This window comes from Gopherus flavomarginatus, chromosome 12 (assembly GCF_025201925.1).
Source record: "Gopherus flavomarginatus isolate rGopFla2 chromosome 12, rGopFla2.mat.asm, whole genome shotgun sequence".
NCBI classification, from domain to species: domain Eukaryota; kingdom Metazoa; phylum Chordata; order Testudines; family Testudinidae; genus Gopherus; species Gopherus flavomarginatus.
In genome coordinates, this window is record NC_066628.1 from 30,244,008 (window position 1) to 30,268,524 (window position 24,517).

The 24,517-nt window shown below is 43.6% G+C and overlaps 1 protein-coding gene across 6 annotated transcripts in view; it reads right to left on the reverse strand.

Annotated features, from left to right (window-relative positions):
• STX8 (syntaxin 8) overlaps nucleotides 1-23,935 on the reverse strand; it is a 183,644-nt gene extending 159,709 nt beyond the window's left edge. For 5 of the 6 annotated variants that reach the window (XR_007768734.1, XR_007768735.1, XM_050919446.1 and 2 more), the window contains exons 1-4: nucleotides 23,821-23,935; nucleotides 14,968-15,067; nucleotides 5,779-5,873; nucleotides 763-873 (exon numbers count right to left, since the gene is read on the reverse strand). Coding sequence is in view for 4 of the 6 variants with exons in the window: in XM_050919446.1 (XP_050775403.1) it covers nucleotides 763-873; nucleotides 5,779-5,873; nucleotides 14,968-15,067; nucleotides 23,821-23,837 (323 nt within the window). In the remaining 2 variants the exon portion in view is untranslated. Of the gene's footprint in view, nucleotides 1-762; nucleotides 874-5,778; nucleotides 5,874-14,967; nucleotides 15,068-17,123; nucleotides 17,180-23,820 lie in introns of all 6 variants that reach the window. The other variant, XM_050919444.1, reaches the window with a different exon arrangement.
• Between the last annotated feature and the right edge of the window lie 582 nt (nucleotides 23,936-24,517).

A 24,517-nucleotide genomic window follows, 5' to 3' on the forward strand; every position in this document is an offset into this window, starting at 1 on the left:
TTCTTCAATATAAAGGAGAGTTAATCCAGAAGTTAATGTGTCAGCTAGAAGATATGACTAGAATGACAAGGAAGAGCTCTGTGTAAACTCAAAAGCGTGTCTCTCTCACCAACAGAAGTTGGTCCAATAAAATATATCACCTCACACACCTTTTCTCTCAAATAAGGATCTACAGGGTAAACTATTCACTCCATTCACAGGGCTTCTCCAGTCAAGTATGCCACAGTAAGAACTACTGCACAGATTTGTAATCACATCTAAACCATCCTAAGGACCATTTAGCCCTGGCACATCACAGCTGGAATCTGCTTCCTTACAGCACCACCTTCTGCTTCTAGCAAAAATATGGGTAACAGTTTGAGGGTTAAACCTAATGTGTACATGATCTTATCGCTATTCATTCAGCTAAGTCCAGTACATGCTGCTCATTTAAGAGACCTGCACAGACTCTACTAGATCACAACATTAGAGATGGAAGACCTAACAAACAGAACCCATCAGACAATTAACCGTTTATTCCCTCTGTCCTCCCCACACACCAAGGTGTTAACTATTAAACTGATATAAGATAATAAATGTATGCAGTGTAGTTGCAGCCATGTAGATAATAAAGGAACATGTTTTCAGTTTTATTTCTTTAGATATGAAGTTTTCTACATGTAAATAAAAACGTAATCAAGAGAAGCATTTAGAGTGCTGTCTTTAGAGACACGTTCAAAACATATACCATCACATTGCTCCTTTAAAATTGCAATATCGTACCTTATCACATCTGGTTCTGTGCCATCATTTTTATAGGATGCTTCAAGTTGTCTCTGCCGCGTGAGAAGGTCATCCACTAAGTTTTGCCTTCTGTCTCCCTCCAATTGTGTTCTAGGGGCATTTGGTTAAGGGCCAGTCACAGAAATAAAAGCATATTTAAAACTTGTATTTCCAGTGTTAAAAGCGTCACTCTCAGAAGTCACCTATTACTGCAATATCAAAGCCAGTCAGGAAATGAGAACTTTCAGAGAGCAAAAGTAGACATAACCCTAAAAGCCCTTGACAAAGATTTATAACATTATTCATTCAGTAGGGATTCAGGCTGCATAGCTCTTAAGACAAAGGGCATAAATTATTAGAGCATTTTCTTCACACCTTGAACTCTAATACCCAACATGGGGACACCTCCGCCCTTCACTGAAAGGTGTCTAGCAGAACCCTGTTTCTGTGAGTTACAACACCATAAAGAAAGAAGAAATCCTGGTTTGTCTTGAGAATGTGATCCAGAAAACAAACTGATGAGGAGATTTGGGAAGAATTTTTTTTTTTGCATTGAATTAATGTAATAATTAAGAGCAGTGAACTCCAAAAACACCTGTATCATCATTTTCAGGCATCATGCTTATTAGTTGTCTTTAACAATCGCTAAGCAAAGGATTTTTTCTACAATTTGGTTAGCATATGATGGTAAGACACGTAGACTGAAAGCTTGACAGGACAAGGGTGGAGTCTTCCTGTATGTCTGTCTAGTATACAGCACATTTTAAGTGCTACTACAAAATCACCACCAGCACACTGGATAGCTCTGTTGAATTCAGCATGGCTCTTCGTATGTTAACTATTTTGCTGGGTGATGATACAGACCAGGTGAGAAGCCCTCGCCCAGCTCACTACGTAGTCAACAAGTTACCAAGAGGTCATTTAAAGGATTTATTTCCATTTGCACCGTTATCACACTAGCACTCCCCAGTAGCAACTGAAGTAGGGCTTGTTGCTTTTGAAGAAAATGACCCAATTCACTCAGCCACTGAATGACTAGAGTTCTTGGAGTGCTGCCTTGTTCGATTTTTATTATTTTTAATAAACTCACTGATGCCCATATTAAAAGTGATTACCTCTCTTCCTTGGGTTGTAATCTGAGCAGGTGCATAGCCACAATGACTTATGTTTGCTTTCTTACATAGCACTGCCATTTATCTGTTCCAAGGTAATATTCTCAAATGAAAGTATAACTGTACCCTGCAGTGCAACATGCTCAAAGTTCATCATTACAACGAAAGCTACTGGCTTGTTGCGGCTAAATAACCATTTCCAACCCTCCGCCCCTGATCCAAACGTGGATACAAGGGTTCAAAAAACGAAAGGCTTACTTTCAACGTTACCATAAAGCCGCTTGCAAGTAAGAGGCCTTCAAATGGTCACTGGATATACCTCCACAGGCACATGTGAGTTAGAGAGGAGACATGATAGAGACTCAGAGAGGACACCATAGAGGTACAAAAAGGAAAAATGTACAGAAGGACAATCTGGGACTATGAAAGCAGCAAAGAATCCTGTGGCACCTTATAGACTAACAGACGTTTTGGAGCATGAGCTTTCGTGGGTGAATACCCACTTCCTCAGATGCATGTAGTGGAAATTTCCGGGGGCAGGTATATATATGCAAGCAGGCTAGAGGTAATGAGGTTAGTTCAATCAGGGAGGATGAGGCCCTGTTCTAGAAGTTGAGGTGTGAAAACCAAGGGAGGAGAAACTGGTTCTGTAGTTGGCAAGCCATTCACAGTCTTTGTTTAATCCTGAGCTCATGCTGTCAAATTTGCAGATGAACTGAAGCTCAGCAGTTTCTCTTTGAAGTCTGGTCCTGAAGTTTTTTTGCTGCAGGATGGCCACCTTAAGGTCTGCTATAGTGTGGCCAGGGAGGTTGAAGTGTTCTCCTACAGGTTTTTGTATATTGCCATTCCTAATATCTGATTTGTGTCCATTTATCCTTTTCTGTAGAGACTGTCCAGTTTGGCCGATGTACATAGCAGAGGGCCATTGCTGGCATATATTACATTGGTGGACGTGCAGGTGAATGAACCGGTGACGGTGTGGCTGATCTGGTTAGGTCCTGTGATGGTGTCGCTGGTGTAGATATGTGGGCAGAGTTGGCATCGAGGTTTGTTGCATGGATTGGTTCCTGAGCTAGAGTTACTATGGTGCGGTGTGCAGTTACTGGTGAGAATATGTTTCAGGTTAGCAGGTTGTCTGTGGGCAAGGACTGGCCTGCCACCCAAAGCCTGTGAAAGTGTGCGGTCATTGTCCAGGATGGGTTGTAGATCCCTGATGATGCGTTGGAGGGGTTTTAGCTGGGGACTGTATGTGATGGCCAGTGGAGTCCTGTTGGTTTCTTTCTTGGGTTTGTCTTGCAGTAGGAAGCTTCTGGATACACGTCTGGCTCTGTTGATCTGTTTCTTTATTTCCTCGTGCAGATATTGTAGTTTTGAGAATGCTTGGTGGAGATTTTGTAGGTGTTGATCTCTGTCCAAGGGGTTAAAGCAGATGCAGTTGTACCTCAGTGCTTGGCTGTAGACAATGGATCATGTGATGTGCCCGGGATGGAAGCTGGAGGCACGAAGGGAGGCATAGCGGTCGGTAGGTTTTCGGTATAGGGTGGTGGTAATGTGACCATCACTTATTTGCACCATGGTGTCTAGGAAGTGGACCTCCCATGTAGATTCGTCCAGGCTGAGGTTGATGGTGGGAGTGGAAGCTGTTGAAATCGTGGTGGCATTTTTCCAGAGTCTCCTTCCCATGTGTCCAGATGATGAAGATGTCATCAATGTAGCGTAGGCAGAGAAGGGGCGTGAGTGGACGAGAGCTGAGGAAGCGTTGTTCCAGGTCGGCCATAAAAATATTGGCATATTGTGGGGCCATGCGGGTGCCCATAGCGGTGCCACTGATCTGGAGATATATATTGTCATCAAATTTGAAATAGTTGTGTGTGAGAATAAAGGCACAGAGCTCAGCAGCCAGTTGTGCTGTGGCATCATCAGGGATACTGTTCCTGACCGCTTGTATTCCATCTGTGTGTGGGATGTTTGTGTAAAGAGCCTCTAAATCCATGGTGGCTAGGATGGTGTTTTCTGGACTAATATTCCTCCCCCCTCAACTGGACAATATCCCTAGTTTTCTGGACTAATATCTCTCCCCCCTCAACTGAAGAGCAAGGAGAAGCCAATGACGTGTAAAGGTAACAAATATAAAACATATTAACACAAAGCACAATCAACCTGTGAATCTCACTGACATTGCAGCAAAGAGCTTAGTAGGACTCCAAAATGTCCTAGACTTTTGTACGATGTTAAGAGAATGTTCCAGAAAGTGTAAAGGTATTTGTCAATTTTAAATCTTTCTTCTTCTGGGGTCGATACTTGTATCTCATCCTGCGACAGATGAGCACACTCGTTGTTGTCTGTCTTGTACTGTGATTGCAGTAGCTCTTTGGGGCAGCCACGGTCTTTGTGCTCTATGTTCACACAGCACCTAGCACAATGGGATCCCAAGTCCCCAGCTAGAACTCCGAGGCACCACAACAATACAAATTATAATTTAAAAACCCGAAACCTTCCCTTGTAGGTGGTGTCACCAGCTGGGATGCACTTATTCCCAGCAAGAGCTAGAAATAAAAATCCTAATTAAACAAAGGGGCCTAAATTTTCAAAAGTGACTAGTGATTCTGGGTGCCCACTCTGAGGCATCTTGAACGGATCTGGTTTTCAGATTCTTGGCCCTGGTCTACACTAGGGGGTGGAGGGGAAATCGATCTAAATGCAGCTTCAGCAACGTGAATAACGTAGCTGAAGTCGACATGCTTAGATCGACTTACTGTGGTGTCTTCACCGCAGCGAGTCAACTCCTGCTGCTTCCCCGTCGACTCTACCTGCGCCTCTCACAGCGCTGGAGTACAGGAGTTGACGGCAGAGCGCACGGGGATCGATTTATTGCGTCTAGACTAGACTGGACGTGATAAATTGATCCCCGCTGGATCAATCACTGCCCGCTAACCTGGCGGGTAGTGTAGACATACCCTTGGTGTTCGGCACTTTCTGAACATGAGGCCACTGAAGATGTCTCAAATTGGGCACTGAAAATCGCTACTCATTTTTGAAAATTTAGGCCAGAATATATAATTGGTTGTAGCAGTTTAATGGAACTAAGCAAGTGACCCACTACATAAAGACAGAGCCAATTCACCCCTACTGTATCCCATTAAAGTGAGTGGAATCACACTGGGATGAATTTGGCTAGATGTCTCTATTTTGGGTCACCTGTACTGGTACAGGAGATTTTCAGACCCATACGAGTGCTACTGGGCTGCTATCTACTTGCCCCTCTTACACATGGCTTTTCCAGCTGTGTGCAGGAGAGACTAGGTCAGGACAAACCCAGAGCACAGGTGAATGAGGAAGAAGTTACACATTCCTAGCATGTCTTCTAGGACTATCCAACTCTTCCATCCAGAAGGGCAGAGAAACATTTCCTGCACATTAACAGCGCTGTACTTGATCAGAATTCTGTTGAGCTCCCCTGGAGACAGCCATGCCCGCTGCACAGCAGTCTTACTTCCCACCATACCAGGGTGTGAGAGGAGCTCCATATTTGGACACTGGTTTCTTCCTTGGTGTGGAATAGCACCGCGAGGACAGGAACCTGCAACTTCTTTTTAAATTGAATTGCGAGGAGCGTAAGAAAATACACAGGCCAATTATGTCTCAAACAAAGAACATCAGAGCTGCCCGTGTTACAGTCTGTCACCCACTGGAGATGTTCCACCACAGTCACTACAACATTAAAAAATGAGTGCAAGGTCCCTGAAACAGAAATCAAAATTGCAGGCAACATTTTAGTAATTGGGGCCTCCTGGAGTTGAGGGGAGGGGGGCGGCTAACTGCAGCTTCCTTCTCAAAAGAGCCCGTTTTTCCGCCCACTCCTACGACACCAGAAAGAACAGCGAGATACTGTTTATATGGATACATCTGACGTGTTGATATAGCTCGAAGCAGTAAGTCCTTCAGCTGGTCGATCTTTACCTTTAGATTCTGCAACAATGATCGGATTGTCACATTAAGCTGAAAGAAAAAAAGAGAAAAAGTTGTTGGTTTTTTTTAAACCAGATTACAGCGTAGCCGTACAAACATCCATATTCAAATGATCCAATGCAGAACCTCACAAACCCACTGTGCATCACACAGCATGATTCCATCTGACATCGAGAAAAGCCTGAGCTTAGAACACAGAAGCTCAGCTGTACACAAGTGGTGCTGTTTGGGATTTTTATACAACAATTAGATGTTAACATTGGTTTTGAAAGATTTTTAAATGTACTCATGCTAATTATGAGATCTTTCTTTCAAATCCTCACAAATTAATTCCCCTATGTGCTGGAACATTTTGCCCATATTTTGCTGTTGTCCAGTTAATTTCCTGTTTCTTTATTCTACTTCTTAAGGGAAATATGGATGCTGCCTTTTTCTGTAGGCAAAGATCTCCTGGCTCCTGTGTTTTAGTGAAGGTTACTGTCAGAGGTTCAGAGATTCCTTCCACTCGTTCTCTTATAACTTCCAGATCTGTAATTTAATTTCTATTTAGTTTTATAACCAGACTCTTGTTTACCCTCTTTGCTCATCCTTGACTCCTGGCCTCTCCGGACTATTGACTGTAATAATTTGTATTCTTGTTGCTTGCATGAGGTTCTTAGATTTATCTTTTTCTACTGTAAACATAGTAAAACAAATTATTCTCTTGCAGGCAAACTAATAACAGCACTGTAATATTTTGGCTACCTAGGCATTCTCTCACCTCGTTTACCTTTATTCTGTAGAAAAGTCTACATTTTTCCTCCGCTTGCCCTGAATATTGTTCCCTTTGATTCTGCTAACTATAGGAAAAGTGCACATAATTGAAACAAAGTTGGTAATTGCCCAAGTTACAGGCTTGCATGCACTTGAAGGTGCCTCTTGTTTGCAAGGCAATGTCTGTACGATAGGTGATCGCTCAAAGAGAAAGCAGAAATAAGGCTGGGATACATGCAGTATGAAGTAAACCGAGGAGGACAGGTTGCTTTTCCCCTCATGCCTACACTCAAATGGACACTTCCCTCTGAATTCCCCTTTCACAGCAAACTAGGCCACATCAATTTCTCCAGTATTCTCGATAGCCCCAGAATGACAGTCTGCTGCCCTTGAGGAAGACTGAGAGGCATTTCATCAGACAAAAGAGGAAGTTAAGTGTCCAACCTCCACTTCCCCATTACTGGTAATTCCTGTAATGTAGCGTACTTGATATCAGCAAGGAGGCGACTGGTGGAGTTTTCAGAAGTGCCTCACTGAAAATTTAACTCAAGAGCCTGAAGCCTCTATGAGACTTGTACCCCTACCAGGTATGGAGATGGTAGAGTAGGTCAGATGTTGAGGCAGCCATATCTGCTGTGAGCATGGGATTAGCCAGTTCAGAGATTTGCATAATAATTGTGCCACTGAAAAACAAGTCATTTAAGCAACATTTCGCCCACTTTTCAAAGCTGAGTGACCCCTCAGGACAATAAACACAATTGCAAGCCCCCACAACCCTGCCAGGTGTTGTGAAAGGCCTTCTCATTATCACGGATATATTTCCTGCACCTTCATCTCTGGGAAACGCTGCATTAGCCTTATCCAGCCTAGCTAGCCAGAGTACAGGAACCAGGAAGAATTACATATCAGTATAATGCAAGGTAATTATTCAACACCATCCATCAAGAGGGATTTACCCCCCAACCCCTGCTAAAAAGCCCCACAAGGTAAGATTCCATGTGGGCCTCACTTGGCTCCCACTGAAAGCAATGGACGTTTGATTGTTCACTTCAGCCTGACTAGAGTTAACCAATGCTTGAGCATTTGTGAAAGCCTCACCCTACAGCCTTTTTTAACCTTAGCTTTTATACTCCATTTTTATTCAGTTATAAACACACCATTTTTGGTTTTTTAGTCACACTGAGGGAAAACCACCATAAAAACCGGGATCTTGTTGACAACTTCCCTACCAAGCAAATACCATACAAAGACATTAAAACATTTACTAGGCACATCAAGTATGAGTGATCGGCCATGTGTTTCTCAATGTGAGTTCTTGTTATCATAACAAATATTTCATTGCTGGAAGTTTGTTTATAGTAGAATCAAACACTGCCAATACTAGTCTTTAACTGTTCTGAGAGCAAATTCCTTTTACTCCATTAACACACAAAACATGGAAAAATTTCTTCAGAGAATCATTTTAACCAACTGTGTAATGTTTTCATAATATATAGGCTACAAAGCTTACAATACAAGATAGCCATTAGACAACACTGATGCAGCCCCCCTGCCTTTTTTTTTCCCCTCTCTTTCTTTTAAGCCGGACATCACCGTGAATGAGATGATGCAAGTCAGAGAACTTTGGCCTGTATAAATACCGATGAACTAAACAAGTACGTTTTTGCTTTGCCTGCATTTCGAGAGTGAATGTGGCTGCACAATTTAAATACTTCTGCAATTTGGGGAAAAGATCATTATAGCTAATTTTTGTTTTGTAATTGTTTGGTTCTATTTGAGAGTCCTGCCAGACTATGTTCAGAACAGCTACAAGGGCAGGCAGCACTGTGAACTTCATACTCATGCCTCCCTCTCCATCCTGTCTTGATCTCTAGCAAATAATATACCTCAGCCAGGACCTAGAGCAGTCGTTCTTGACCCACAGCCCAATAAGCACACAGCTGCAGCCCATCTGACATCCTCAGGGCCACACAGGCAGTAGATCTATTGTGTGGATGCAGCCCATATGAACACAGAGAGCTTTATATGCAGCTCACAATGGTCAGTAGGTTGAGACCCATTGACCTAGAGAACAACCACTAGGGGTAGAGGCCAAAATCAATCTCCCTACTTCATTTAGGCCAGGATTCAGGAAGATGCTTAAGCACATGAATAATCCTAAACATGAGAATAATCTTACTGACTTCAATGGGACAAAGCACATGCTTAGAATTAGGCACATGCTTAAGTACCTTCCCAAATTAAGAAACTGAGAATCTGTTTGCTGAGACTGACTACAAAAGGGACAGTTAATGGCAATTGTGATTCCAAATACTTGAATAAACTGGGGCCTAGTTATCAATTCAATCCAAGGCGTACATGTAGCTCTTCTGCTCTGTTTGCAGTTAGGACGTAACTTGATCTACCAAGGCTTAAACGTGATCAAAACAATACTGTCCACACTGGATTTAAAAACCATGCTACCTTGCAACACAGTTGTAACTAGCCGGGTTCTGGTAGTTTCCCTAAGGGGCAGAGATAGAAATTCTACAATCTTGTTTAAAACCACATTAAGATGGATCTAGGAAGAAACCTCTAGCACAATTCATTTAGCACTGTTGCTAGAAAAGACTAACTGTGCAAAACTATGGAAACTAAATGCACAAGGATGCGACAGAGCTAATGAACTTCTCCGCCCAATGTGAACCAGGCTAATGACTGACAAAGGGGAGAGAGACAATAGAAAACACTAAATAGGATTCATTTCATTACAATTATTAATATTGAATTGTTTCTCAGTCAATGAGAGCACCAGGCTAAGGGGATAAATTACTATCTAAAATGAGGTCTGTCCCTCATGAGTGACAGCTGAGATGGGGTTTTGACATGTCTTAGGGGTATATTTATTGCAACAATTCATTTAGGAAAAAGCTGCATAAAAACTCAGCAAGGATTGTTCTGACATTATCCTGTTAGTTGCTTGGGCTCAGGAACGTGTCACAGTCCGGACCCACTTTCAGGTAGAACTGGGATAAGATTGCCAAGAGTTTATGGAAATGAAAGTGAAGAACAGCGAAGCTGAGAAGACTGGGAAGTGGTGGAAGCCAAAGCACTGCAGGACAGATTGCAGGTGCAATGCTGCACTGGGGAACGCACCAGCAGTGACTGAATAGTTCTTCAGCGGCTTACACTAGAGAGCTTATAGCGGCGCGGCTGTACCAATTCAGAGAGAGCCTAAGCCAACGGGAGAGAGCTCTCTCGTCAACTTAGTTAATTCACCCCTAGCGAGCGGCAGAGAACGAGAGACGAGAGCACTCTCCCGTGGACACAGCGCTGTCCACACCAGTGCTTAGGTCAGCGTAACTTATGTCACTCAGTGCGGTGACTTAGTCTTAGATGTAGTGTAGCCGCAGCCTAAGATTCTTTTTTGTTCTTATTTCAGGAGAGATTTTTGTTTGGGGGTTGTTTCTCCCTGTTCCCCATTCAGCCAGGGGACCATGTGACTGTTCTTTAGGAATGGGCGACAGGGGATGGGTCACTTGATGATTACCTGTTCTGTTTGCTCCCTCTGGGGCGCCTGATATTGGCCACTGTCAGAAGACAGGCTATTGGGCTAGATGGACCATTGCTCTGACCAGTATGGCCGTTCTTCTGCTTTCAAATTATAAAAGAACATTGTAAAAAGCAGCTATTTTGGTAAAAGTCTCTTATTTCTATAAAGCACAAACATTCCATTTCCAGGACACTCCAAGGGACAGTCTACTGTATTATTCCAAAGCCAGATTATAAAGAGCTGCCTACAGGCTTTGGAAGCCCACTGCCATACAAATCACGTACATAATTCACAATTAGTCTATTGCTCTTCTACCACGTGCCTTTTTGCTTTAACTACTGATGCTCCATACCCCACTTCTAGCTCCTCTGAGTCTGAAGCCCACATGCTTAGTAAGGGAACATCAGAATATAACTCAACTAATTTTGTTATTTTTCATTTTAAAAAACTAAAGCTAATCTAAATTCATTGTCTAATCGAAGTGACACACTGCAGGCTATATGTTCGGACAGATAAAAGTAATTTTCATATAGCACATATTCGGGGTGTACAAACAACTGTTGCAATAGCCACAGTACACATCTGATTGCTCAGAACTTACAGTATAGTGTGCGGAGTGGATGACTCAGGATATTACTGATGGGATGCAAAGCCATTCATCTCTAGGGATACATCCACGCTACGGAGATGATACCAGCACAGCTCTGTAGTGCAGACACAGCCTACACTGACAGGAGGAGTTTTTCTGTCCATGTAGAACCACCACCTCCCAGAATAACATTTGCGTCTGTTAACATAGCTTTCTTCCATCAACGTAGCTACATCAATAGTGAGGGCAGGTCTACACTTAAAACATTGCATCGGCTCAGCTGCACCAATGTAACTGCACCGCTGTAGTGCTTAAGCAAAGACACTCCTCCTGTCAGTGTGGTTAATCCACCTCCCCAAGAGGCAGTAGCTATGTCAAGAGAAGCTTCCCGTCAACATAGCACTATATACACAGGGCGTTAGGTCAATTGTGGCAGTCTATACCAGCTTTTCTCAAACTGGGCTCTGCAGACTCCTGGGGGCTCCTGAGAGTATTCCTGGGGATCTGCAGGCCCCACTGATCAACTCCTCCCCCTCCCTCTATCTCCCAGAGCCTACTGAAGCCAAACTGGGAGATTTTAAGTGCTAAAAGTCCGGAGGCACAGCAGGGCTAAGGCAGGCTCCCTACCTGCTCTGGCTCCGTGCTGGCACCTGGAAGCGGCTGGCACATCCCTGTGGCGCCCCTAGGATGGGGGGGGGTGTCTGCGCACACTACCCCTACCCCGAGTGCTGACTCTGCAGCTCCCATTAGCCAGGAAATGCAGTCAGTGGGAGCTGCCTTTGCTCCCCCTCCGCCCCGCCTAGGAGCCACTGCCAGAGGGATGTGCCAGTTGCTTTCGGGAGCCACCCAAGGTAAGCAGTACCTGGCCAGAGCCTGCAGCCCCCACCCACTCCCACACCCAAACCCCTCCCAGAGCCCACACCCTGTCCCACAACCAAACTCCCTCCCAGAGCCCACACCCCGTGCCCCCTCCTGCCCACCGCAGCCTGGTGAGAGTGAGTGAGGGTGGGGGAAGAGTGAGCAGGAGGTGGAAAGAGGTGGGGCAGGGATGAGGCCTTGGGGGAAGGGGTGGAGTGCAGACCTGGCCTGAGAGTTTTGTCAGCATAGCTAACTTGGTCGAGATGCAATTTTTTCACATGTCTGATGGACGTGGTTAAGCCAATGTAACTTATCAGTTTAAACCAAGCCTAGGTCAGTGGTCTGAATCTGGCTCAGTAAAATAGTGACCAGATGTCGTTGCTTTCTGATCATTATGAGAAGGACCAAAAAAAAAAAAAGTGAGTTGATGGAGTCTGTTGAGGATGCTTATTCAGAAACTAATACACCAGGACAACTAACAACCCTGCTGACAGTCTTTGCAGAGGTGCCACAGTCAGGACAAGCATACAGGCTAATCTAGTCTCTCATGAGAAGAGGCAGCTCAAATCCCAGATAAGACATTTGCAGGCAGGTTTACACCACAGTTCTGGACCTGTTGTGGAGACAGGAGATAAACAGTCTCCAGAATAGTCAATTCAGTATTTTTCACCATGCGAAATACAATATAAGGCCCAATTCTGTAAAGATTTATGCACATGCTCAATTTTACAGAGTCAAGGGGGAAGTCAAAGTACGTAAAGCTAGGAATGTGCATATGTCTTTGCAGGATCGGGCCTATGATTTTAAGTTTAACTCCAAAGAGAGTAGCCTAAGATTTTCCTCCTGAATTAATGCAAAAGTGGAGAATCAAACAGTAACAAGTTAAGCACTGAAGTCTCCTTTTCATTTAAGTCAAAACATTTCAAACTCGGCTCTTCTGATATTTTTGGACTTGCACAACTCAAAAACAACTCATAGACTCTAGGGCTGGAAGGGACCTCGAGAGGTCATCAAGTCCAGTCCCCTGCCCTCATGGCAGGACCAAATACTGTCTAGACCATCCCTAATAGACATTTATCTAGCCTACTCTTAAATATCTCCAGAGATGGAGATTCCACAACTTCCCTAGGCAATCTATTCCAGTGTTTAACTACCCTGACAGTTAGGAACTTTTTCCTAATATCCAATCTAAATCTCCCTTGCTGCAGTTTAAGCCCATTGCTTCTTGTTCTATCATTGGAGGCTAAGGTGAACAAGTTTTCTCCCTCCTCCTGATGACACCCTTTTAGATACCTGAAAACTGCTATCATGTCCCCTCTCAGTCTTCTCTTTTCCAAACTAAACAAACCCAATTCCTTCAGCCTTCCTTCATAGGTCATGTTCTCAAGACCTTTAATCATTCTTGTTGCTCTTCTCTGGACCCTCTCCAATTTCTCCACATCTTGCTTGAAATGCGGTGCCCAGAACTGGACACAGTACTCCAGCTGAGGCCTAACCAGGGCAGAGTAAAGCGGAAGAATGACTTCTCGTGTCTTGTTTACAACACACCTGTTAATGCATCCCAGAATCATGTTTGCTTTTTTTGCAACAGTATCACACTGTTGACTCATATTAAGCTTGTGGTCCACTATGACCCCTAGATCTCTTTCTGCCATACTCCTTCCTAGACAGTCTCTTCCCATTCTGTATGTGTGAAACTGATTGTTCCTTCCTAAGTGGAGCACTTTGCATTTATCTTTATTGAACTTCATCCTGTTTACCTCAGACCATTTCTCCAATTTGTCCAGATCATTTTGAATTTTGACCCTGTCCTCCAAAGCAGTTGCAATCCCTCCCAGTTTGGTATCGTCCGCAAACTTAATAAGCGTACTTTCTATGCCAACATCTAAATCGTTGATGAAGATATTGAACAGAACCGGTCCCAAAACAGACCCCTGCGGAACCCCACTTGTTATACCTTTCCAGCAGGATTGGGAGCCATTAACAACTACTCTCTGAGTACGGTTATCCAGCCAGTTATGCACCCACCTTATAGTAGCCCCATCTAAATTGTACTTTCCTAGCTTATCTATAAGAATATCATGCGAGACTGTATCAAATGCCTTACTAAAGTCTAGGTATATCACATCCACCGCTTCTCCCTTATCCACAAGGCTCGTTATCCTATCAAAGAACGCTATCAGATTAGTTTGACACGATTTGTTCTTTACAAATCCATGCTGGCTATTCCCTATCACCTTACCACCTTCCAAGTGTTTGCAGATGATTTCTTTGATTACCTGCTCCATTATCTTCCCTGGCACAGAAGTTAAACTAACTGGTCTGTAGTTTCCTGGGTTGTTTTTATTTCCCTTTTTATAGATGGGCACTATATTTGCCCCCTTCCAGTCTTCTGGAATCTCCCCCGTCTCCCATGATTTCCCAAAGATAATAGCTAGAGGCTCAGACACCTCTTCTATTAACTCCTTGAGTATTCTAGGATGCATTTCATCAGGCCCTGGTGACTTGCAGGCATCTAACTTTTCTAAGTGATTTTTTACTTGCTCTTTCCTTATTTTCTCTTCTAAACCTACCCTCTTCCCGTAAGCATTCACTATACTAGACATTCCTTCAGACTTCTCAGTGAAGACCGAAACAAAGAAGTCATTAAGCATCTCTTCCATTTCCAAGTCTCCCGTTACTGTTTCCCCCTCCTCATTGAGCAGTGGGCCTACCCTGTCCTTAGTCTTCCTCTTGCTTCTAATGTATTGATAAAAAGTCTTCTTTTTTCCCTTTATTCCCATACCTAGTTTGAGTTCATTTTGTGCCTTTGCTTTTCTAATCTTGCCTCTGCATTCCTGTGTTATTTGCCTATATTCATCCTTCGTGATCTGACCTAGTTTCCATTTTTTATATGACGCCTTTTTATTTTGTAGGTCACGCAAGATCTCAAGGGTAAGCCAAGGTGGTCTTTTGCCACATTTTCTATCTTTCCTAACCATCGGAATAACTTGCTTTTGGGCCCTTAATAGCGTCCCTTTGAAAAACTGCCAACTTTCCTCAGTTGTTTTTCCCCTCAGTCTTAATTCCCATGGGACCTTGCCTATCAGCTCTCTGAGCTTACCAAAATCCGCCTTCCTGAAATCCATTGTCTCTATTCTGCTGTACTCCCTTCTACCCTTCCTTAGAATTGCAAATTCTATGATTTCATGATCACTTTCACCCAAGCTTCCTTCTACTTTCAAATTCTCAACAAGTTCCTCCCTATTTGTTAAAATCAAGTCTAGAACAGCTTCCCCCCTAGTAGCTTTTTCAACTTTCTGAAATAAGTTCTAAGTTTGTTACATTTAAATACAAAACTTAAATTAAAAGAGATGTTTACAAACGTTAGAGCTTTCCTGAAGATATGGTACCTTCGTTGAATTTTCACCATTTCTTTGACATCGATTACGCTCCTGGATTTTTTCAGCAATCTCTTGTGCAATGTGACAGGTGGAATCGTACATCGACAACCTATAAACAGAAAGATTTCAGACAGTTAAGAAACTTCTCCCAGTCATCTCTGTGCCAAAGATCTTGGTTTTAGTCTCTCCTCTGTTAATCAAGTGTCTAGAGAGTCTGCCATAAGCCTCGAGAGTTAGTTCATCAAATTACTAAAAGCAAACAACATATTGCAGTGACACCGAACACCCATCTCCCCAGGGATTTCTAATGCACCCATCACAGTGATTATATGAAAGCACTGAATCAGTGAACGTTAAAGTCCCAAAAAGGGATTTAAATGAACAATCTCAGGATGCTGTGCTATACAGATTCAGTAATTTGAGGTTGGCTAATCACTGGGACATGAAAACTTTCTTCAACCAAGGGCCACAATGGAAGCTTGTGAGGAGAATAAGGCCTATACCTAATTTACATAAAACAAAGCACACTGAAGCCTCTTTCATTCACATGGAAATTTTAGAGAGAGAGAATAGGTGCAAGCACTGGGTGAGCCATGGATCAAGAAGGTGCATCTTATCCTTAGAAAACATTGACGCTGTATAAGTCTAACAATACAGGCGCATGCACTCACTCCCCCCTCCCCTTGTTGGTGCTCCTCCCGTTACACCCCGAGGCCCTGCCCCTGCTCCTCCTGCTCCCACAAGCCCAGACCCTCATTCTGCCTCTTCCCACTCCTGCTCCGCTCCCTTCTCCACTCTGTCTCTTCCCATGGCCCCTCCCGCGAGCCTACCGCTCACTCCTCTCCATCTCCCGCAAGCCAAACAGTTGATCAGCAGCCAGCTCTGGGGCCCGCAGAACAGCTGATCAGCGGCTAGCCCCAGGCCTGGAATCACTATGGCTGGTGGGTGCTGAGCACCCCCTTTTTTTTTCCCATGGGTGCTTGAGCTCCAGAGCACCCACAGAGTCAGCGCCTATGGCTGGGAGTGTTTTTCCCATGACCAATGGACAGATCCATGCTAGCTCTGCTCCAGCTAGTGCACTAAAATTAGTACTGTGGCTGCAGCGGCTCAGGCTAGCCATTCAAGTACAATCACACTCAACCATCTGGGTACATATTTGAGTGGCTCGCCCTAGCTACTGCCTGTTCCGCCACAGCCACCTGGTTTTAGCACACTAGCACGTATTTGTCTACCCACACAGGGAAGCACAATCCCAGCTGCAATGCTGACATACCCTTGGAGACTTCTTCTAAAAAGATAAGGGGAGGCTCCCACTGTAGAACTTTGAGGACACCCTGGTTTCACTGAGTGTAGAAAGCCTTCACACTTTCTCCAATCATTAATGACACCCAGTGTTGACATAGAAGAAAGTCAATGATAGCCACCAGCTAGTTATTTTGTTTGATATTTGCAGTCCTGGTTTGCATTGTTGAGGCAGATAAACAGCCCAAAGATACAGTTATAGAAATATAATGCAAAGTAAATTATCCACCAACCAGTAGCCTTATGGTATGAGCCACGGATTCCTGCCATGACACAGTGCTAATAAGCTAAGTTAGTTATTACCGTGACTCACTCCAATTAATGTTAAATCAGAAGAGCTAAGAGGAAAACACAGCAATACACTGAGTCAGGGCTATTTAAAAAAAAAGAAAGAAGACAGATTATGGATGGTCCCAGAGAGAAGCTGATCATTAAGAATTTTTACATATGTATCCTCATTCCTTCAAGCTAAGATGCATCTTAGGTGTGGCAATTATCACATAACAAAATGAAGGGGGCTACATGCCATAAGTTGAAAAAGTAAAGAGGGAAGGCCCGGCCTCAAAAGGTTAATCATGCTGGAAAGTACCCAAAGCAACGCTGTGATTAGCTAATTTACTTCAAAAGTCTAATTCCTAATTTACGGCATTTCTTTCCTGTCCATCACTAATATTAAAACTTTGCACATGTATTGCACTTTTCATTCAAGGATCTCTGAGTACTATGAAAACATTAATCAATTTAGCTTCAAAACCTACCCTGTTCCCACCTATGAAGCATCCCTTGTCTTACTGTACATAAGGATGCAAATTATTGGGCTCAACACAGGGGTAAACTAGGTAAATTTTAATGGCCTACTATACCTCAAGTGGTGTGACTAGATGATCTAGTGGTCCCTTCTGCCCTGAATTCTATGAACCTGTGAAATAAAGCACCATAAAGTTGAAGGAATACGCCCAAAGTCACATGCTAAATCCATGGCAAAACTGAGAAGACTAGACTCACAGTCCTGTGCTGCAGCCTCAAGACCATCCTTCCACTCCACCAAATCTTTTTGCTGCTAGAAAACAGAAGTACCTTAAAATAAAGTAAGCAAAATTCAGTCCTCCATCGCCCCTTGCAACCACACTGACTTCAGTAGGTTTCGTGGCACAATGAAGGTCAGAAATTAGCTTCAGTGAATAGGACGTTGGACTACCCTGAGCCCTGCCATTCACTTATTGTGTTCTACTGGCCAGCACACTTACACTCCGTGCCTCAGTTTCCTCATCAATAATCTGGGGATAGTGATGTTTTCTCACTTTTGTAATGTGTTTTGAGATCAATGGCTAAAAGTTGCTATAAGTGACAAGCATTATCATTTATTTTAAATGTAAAAGGAGGAAAGGGTGAGTCCATCACTCTCAATATCCTACTGCCTAAGAAATTGACACCCTCTACTGTGCAACTGCCTAGATTCCCCAGGAAACAAAGACAAACAGAATAAAATAAATATTTTGCCATAAAAATTCTATAGTGTAGAACTTCACAGGCTTCTTTTTGTGCATAAGGAGCTGTAAGCTGAAGGAATCAAGAACATAAGAACGGCCGTACTGGGTCAGACCAAAGGTCCATCCAGCCCAGCATCTGTCCACCAACAGTGGCCAAGCCAGGTGCCCCAGAGGGAGTGAAGCTAACAGGCAATGATCAAGTGATCTCTTTCCTGCCATCCATCTCCATCCTCTGATGAACAGAGGCTAGGGACACCATTCTTTACCCTTACTGGCTAACAACCATTTATGGACTTAGCAACCATGAATTTATCCAGTTCCCTTTTAAACACTGTTATAGTCCCAGCCTTCACAACCTCCTCAGGCAAGGAGTTCCACAAGTTGACTGTGCGCTGTGTGAAGAAGAACTTCCTTTTATTTGTTTTAACCCTGCTACCTATTAATTTCATTTGGTGACCCCTAGTTCTTGTATTATGGGAATAAGTAACTTTTCCTTATCCACTTTCTCAACATCACTCATGATTTTATATACCTCTATCATATCCCCCCTTAGTCTCTTTTTTTCCAAGCTGAAAAGGCCTAGCCTCTTTAATCTTTCCTCGTATGGGACCCTCTCCAAACCCCTAATCATTTTAGTTGCCCTTTTCTGAACCTTTTCCAGTGCTAGAATATCTTTTTTGAGGTGAGGAGACCACATCTGTACACAGTATTCGAGATGTGGGCATACCATGGATTTATATAAGGGCAATAAGATATTCTCACTCTTATTTTATCCCCTTTGTAATGATTCCTAACATCTTGTTTGCTTTTTTGACCGCCTCTGCACACTGCATCGACATCCTCAGAGAACTATCCACGATGATGCCAAGATCTTTTTCCTGACTCGCTGTAGCTAAATTAGCCCCCATCATATTGTATGTATAGTTGGGGTTATTTTTTCCAATGTGCATTACTTTACATTTATCCACATTAAATTTCATTTGCATTTCGTTGCCCAATCACTTAGTTTTGTGAGATCTTTTTGAAGTTCTTCACAATCTGCTTTGGTCTTAACTATCTTGAGTAGTTTAGTATCATCTGCAAACTTTGCTACCTCACTGTTTACCCCTTTCTCCAGATCATTTATGAATAAATTGAATAGGATTGGTCCTAGGACTGACCCTTGGAGAACACCACTAGTTACCCCTCTCCATTCTGAGAATTTACCATTAATTCCTACCCTTTGCTTTTAGCCAGTTCTCAATCCGTGAAAGGACCTTCCCTTTTATCCCATGACAGCTTAATTTACGTAAGAGCCTTTGGTGAGGGACCTCGTCAAAGGCTTTCTGGAAATCCAAGTACACTATGTCCACTGGATCCCCCTTGTCCACATGCTTGTTGACCCCTTCAAAGATCTCTAATAGATTAGTAAGATATGATTTCCCTTTACAGAAACCATGTTGACTATTGCTCAACAGTTTATGTTTTTCTATGTGTCTGACAATTTTATTCTTAACTATTGTTTCGACTAATTTGCCCGGTATCAATGTTAGACTTACCGGTCTCTAATTGCCGGGATCACCTCTAGAGCCCTTTTTAAATATTGGCGTTACATTAGCTAACTTCCAGTCATTGGGTACCGAAGCTGATTTAAAGGACAGGTTACAAATCTTAGTTAATAGTTCCGCAACTTCATATTTGAGTTCTTTCAGAACTTTTGGGTGAATGCCATCTGGTCCCGCTGACTTGTTAATGTTGAGTTTATCAATTAATTCCAAAACCTCCTCTAGTGACACTTCAATCTGTGACAGTTCCTCAGATTTGTCATCTACAAAAGCCAGTTCAGGTTTGGGAATCTCCCTAACATCCTCAGCCGTGAAGACTGAAGCAAAGAATCCATTTAGTTTCTCCGCAATGACTTTATCGTCTTTTAAGCATCTTTTGTATTTCGATCATCAATGGGCCCCACTGGTTCTTTAGCAGCCTTCCTGCTTCTGACGTACTTAAAAAACATTTTGTTATTACCTTTGGAGATTTTGGCTAGCCGTTCTTCAAACTCCTCTTTGGCTTTTCTTATTACACTCTTGCACTTAAGGTGGCAGTGTTTGTGCTCCTTTCTATTTGCCTCACTAGGATTTGACTTCCACTTTTTAAAGGAAGCCTTTTTATCTCTCACTGCTTCTTTTACATGGTTGTTAAGCCACGGTGGCTCTTTTTTAGTTCTTTTACTGTGTTTCTTAATTTGGGGTATACATTGAAGTTGGGCCTCTATTATGGTGTCTTTAAATGTGTTTGAATAATATGTCAACAACTGTATTTTTCCATAAACTAAATATTGTAAGTGTTTCAATTTAAATCCTTTTATTTGAAAAAAACAAAAACAAAAAACCAAACAGATGCATCTGTGACACTCTGTACCTGAGAGTGGCACCCTGGAATCCCCATATTTCCCCACTGTCATATAATTTATATGTTTTGTACAAAGTATGCCTTTTGAAGTATTTTAAAAGTCGTGCTCTGTTGACCATTAATTAACATTAATGCTGTTAAACATTAATATCCTCTTGGATTGTATGTGCTAACATTGTATGGGAAGTTATGACCTTTTGCTATGAGTGTGTTACTGAAATACTTTGTGAAGTTGGAAACATCCACAACCAGTCTTCCAGATACAACAAAGGAGTAGCGAGACGTGCTGATGGCCCATTAAAGGGAATCCAACTTTCCCAGAGACCATCCCAGAAGACTTCTCAGAGAGAATACATAGACAATGGAGACTGCTTGACCAATGGGGGCAGACCCTCGTGTGACAAGCATAGATCTTCCCAGCAAGCTGGAAGAAACTATAAAAGAGAAGTGACATCATCACTGGACCTCTCTCCCCATCCCATCCCCACCTCAACAAACATCTGGAGGACAAAGACTTTGAATGGGGGAAGGATAGTCGCAAACTGGAAAAAGAGTCCCAGGATCTGAGATCTGAAGATCTGTAACCTGCTTGTACCATCTGTCAAGGTGAGACAGTGGTTGATTCAAATCCTGTTTAGTTTGTAGAACTCAAGACTGTGAATTTATTTTTACTTCTTAAGTAACCAACTTTGATCTTTACATTAGTTACTTATAGTCACTTAAAATCGATCTTTCTGTACTTGATAAATCTGTTTTATATTTTACCTAAAACAATATGTTTGGCTGAAGTGCTTGCGAAATCTCAGCTCAGTTTACAAAGGCTGGTGTGTGTCCTCTCCACTTTGATGGATGGGTGGATTCAGTAATGAACTTCTGACCAGGGCAAGACGGTACAGTTCGGGGTGCAAGGCTGGAGAGCTGGGGGGAACTGACTGGAGCCTATTATTGGTTCATGAGTGGCTGGCAAATCATTCATGTAACTCAGTTGGGCGTGTCCCTGCCTATGGATGTCTGTGTAAGTGCAGTACCTGCCAGAAGTTTGGTGTGGCTTAACAACAGCATCACAGCATGAGAGGGATAACTCAGGTTGGTGAGACAAGGCTGCACCCCAGGAACCCCACCACAGTACTCTTATATCTAGAAGTTTAATAATAAAATGTAGTAATGCCAATATATTTGCATACTGATCTAAATATAATAAGTTTATAAAAAGTAATTGAGAAATAGTTTAATACTAATCCAATAGACAAGACTAAATAGATGCAATTTGGGTGCCAAAAAAAAAAAAAGGCAAAAATAAACTAAGTTATAGCCATGTACCTACAGCACAATTATAAGAAGCACACAATATTAAATGCCAAAAATCTACTACTTTTCATTAACAGATTCATAGATTCCAAGGCTATGATCATGAGAGATCCTTTGTTACACTGGTGATAGAATTTCCCCAAAATAATTCCTAAGGCATATATTTTAGAAAAACATCTAGTCTTCATTTTAAAATGGTTAGTTACAGAGAATAGACCACACCCCTTGGTAAACTGTTCAAATGGTCAATTACATTCACTGTCAAAAATGTAAACTTTATTTTAAAATGTTAGCTTCAAATTCCAGCCAATGGATCATGTTAGACTTTTCTCTGCTAGACTGAAGAGCCCATTATTAAATATTTGTTCTCCACATAGATATTTACAGACTGCAATCAAGCCACACCTTAACCTTCTCTTTGTTAAACTAACTAGACTGAGCTCCTCGCGTCTATCACTATAAGGCAGGTTTTCTAATCCTTTAATCATTCTCATGGCTCTTTTCTGAACCCTCTCCAATTTATCAACATTCTTGCCAAATTGTGAGCCAAACAACTGGACACAGTACTCCAGCAGTGGTTGCACCAGTGCCAAATATAGATGGAAGGTAACTTCTCTACTCCTACTTGAGATTCCCTTGTTTATATATCCCAGGATTCCTTTAGCTCTGTTTGGCTACAGTGTCAAACTGGGAGCTCACGTTCAGCTGATTATCCATCATTATTCCCAAATCTTTTTCAGAGTCTCTGCTTCCCAGGACTGAGTCCCTATCCTCTAAGTATGGCCTGCATTCTTTGTGCCCAAGTGTATACGTATACTGTCTGCCTACACCCAGTTTACCAAGGGATGAGGTGGTCCTGAATCAGCGATCTGTCCTCTTCCTTATTTACCACTCATACAATTTCTGTGACATCTGCAAACTTTATAAGTGATGACTTTATGTTTCCTTCCAGATCATTGATTAAGATGTTAACTAGAGCAGGGCCAAGAACCGATCCCTGAGGGACCCCATTGGAAACACATCCACTTGCTGATTATTCCCCATTTACAGTTACATTTTGAGACCTATCAGATAGCCAGTTTTTAATCCATTCCTAGCCAAATACCTTACATAAGTCTATTGCCTTTATCAATCAAACCTGTAACCTCATTCAAAAAGATATCAAGTTAGTTTGACACGATCTATTTTCCACAAACCCATGTTGATTTGCACTAATTACAGTACCTGTCTTTAATTCTTCATTAACCAAGACAACCTAGATACATAGATTTTAACTAAACAGAGTTCCTAAAGAGAGTAACTTAAATAGAAATTGCATATACAGAGAGACCATTATCTGATAGTCTAATAAGAAAGTAAGGCAAAGTGAAATGCTGTGAGCTTTACCTGTAATAAAGTAAAATAGGTATAATAGTTACCTATCACACAGCAGTGAAGCAGGTATTTGTAACACCCCCATCACCAAGGTATTGAGTGGTTTTATTATTTTGTAAAGATGTTTAAAGAGGAAACTGCTGTATAGGAATTATGAACTAATATTTGTACTTAATCTTCCAAAGTTATTACATACATTTATAACAAACATTTTTATATCTGCTTTTAACCTTTCACCACCCATAGAAATATGCACAATACCCATCCAACCAAGTCAACTGAACGATGCCAAGACCATATATTTGTTTCAGTATTTTACACTAAGCTTTTGCTTATGAACTGAAGCGTCAGTCAGGATCCAAGTTTATTAAGTAAATGTCACAGTGGACCCAAATGCCTGGGAGAGGTTCTTAGGAGGGTCAGCTAGCTTCAATTTTCCTTGAGCACATTGCGGGCCCGGTTTTCAGAAGAGTTCAGCCCCCATCCTACCTCCAGTAGGATGAGTTCTTTTAAAAATCTGGCCCACAATGTGGCTAAGTGAAAAGGTATAATGTTGACTGTGGCCCTAATTCTTACTAGCCATAGGCTTCCTGTGCACTAACCAAACAGCCCTGACTTGGATAGGCAGCTCTTTAGGCAGGAAGGGCCCATTTGTTCTGGGTTTGTACAGCACCTAGCGCAGGGGATCCTGCTCTGCAATAATACCCTCCACACACTCTGTCCATAACGCCCTGAACATGCAGGCGGGGCAGCCTAGGTGCTAGATCCGGCCGGGTGGGGGCTGAAAAGCCGAGCAGGGTCAGTGTCACGGACACGGACAGCCCCCCCAGGAAATCCGGTCCTGCCCCGTAAGGCCCCGCAGGGCCCGTCGGCGGGGGCGGCAGATGGGAGGCAGTCCCCCCCGGGGTCTCTCCTCTGAGCTGGGGGCTTGGCCCCACTTCGCGGCGGGGCTGAAGGAGTCGCACACGAAGCGCGGGCGCCGCCACCCCCGCCCGCTCACCAGGGGTCCGGAGCCATCGCTGCGCCCGGGCCCTCCCCCTCTGGCTGGCACCCGTCCGCGCTGCTGAGTTCGGAGCCAGGCTCCCGACACTTCCGGGCTAGGTCAGTTGACTACGGCGAGCGCAGAGGCTCAGAAAGGGAAGGGGAGGAGGGCGATCTACATCCGGGTCCTGCCCAAGAGGCGGGGTCGTCAGGCAAGCGCTGCCCCTCAGGCTCCCTGTAGCGGGGGGCGGCGGGACGGGAGAAGCAGGTCACAGACATTCCCGGAGGCTGCACTGGGCGAGGGCGCAAGTCACAACCCCCCCGCGGGGGCTGCACTGGGAGGGCAGATCACACAACCCCCCGGTGGGGGGGCAGGGCACACAGTCATGGGGCAGTGTCAGGTGCACATCGGACATACCCATGTCACACACCCCCCCGCGGGGGCTGCACTGGGAGGGCAGATCACACAACCCCCCGGTGGGGGGGGGGGGCAGGTCACACAGTCATGGGGCAGTGTCAGGTGCACATCGGACATACCCGTGTCACAACCCCCCCCGCGGGGGCTGCACTGGGAGGGCAGATCACACAACCCCCCGGTGGGGGGGCAGGTCACACAGTCAAGGGGCAGTGTTAGGTGCACAGCGGACATACCCATGTCACACACCCCCCCGCGGGGGCTGCACTGGGAGGGCAGATCACACAACCCCCCGGGGGGG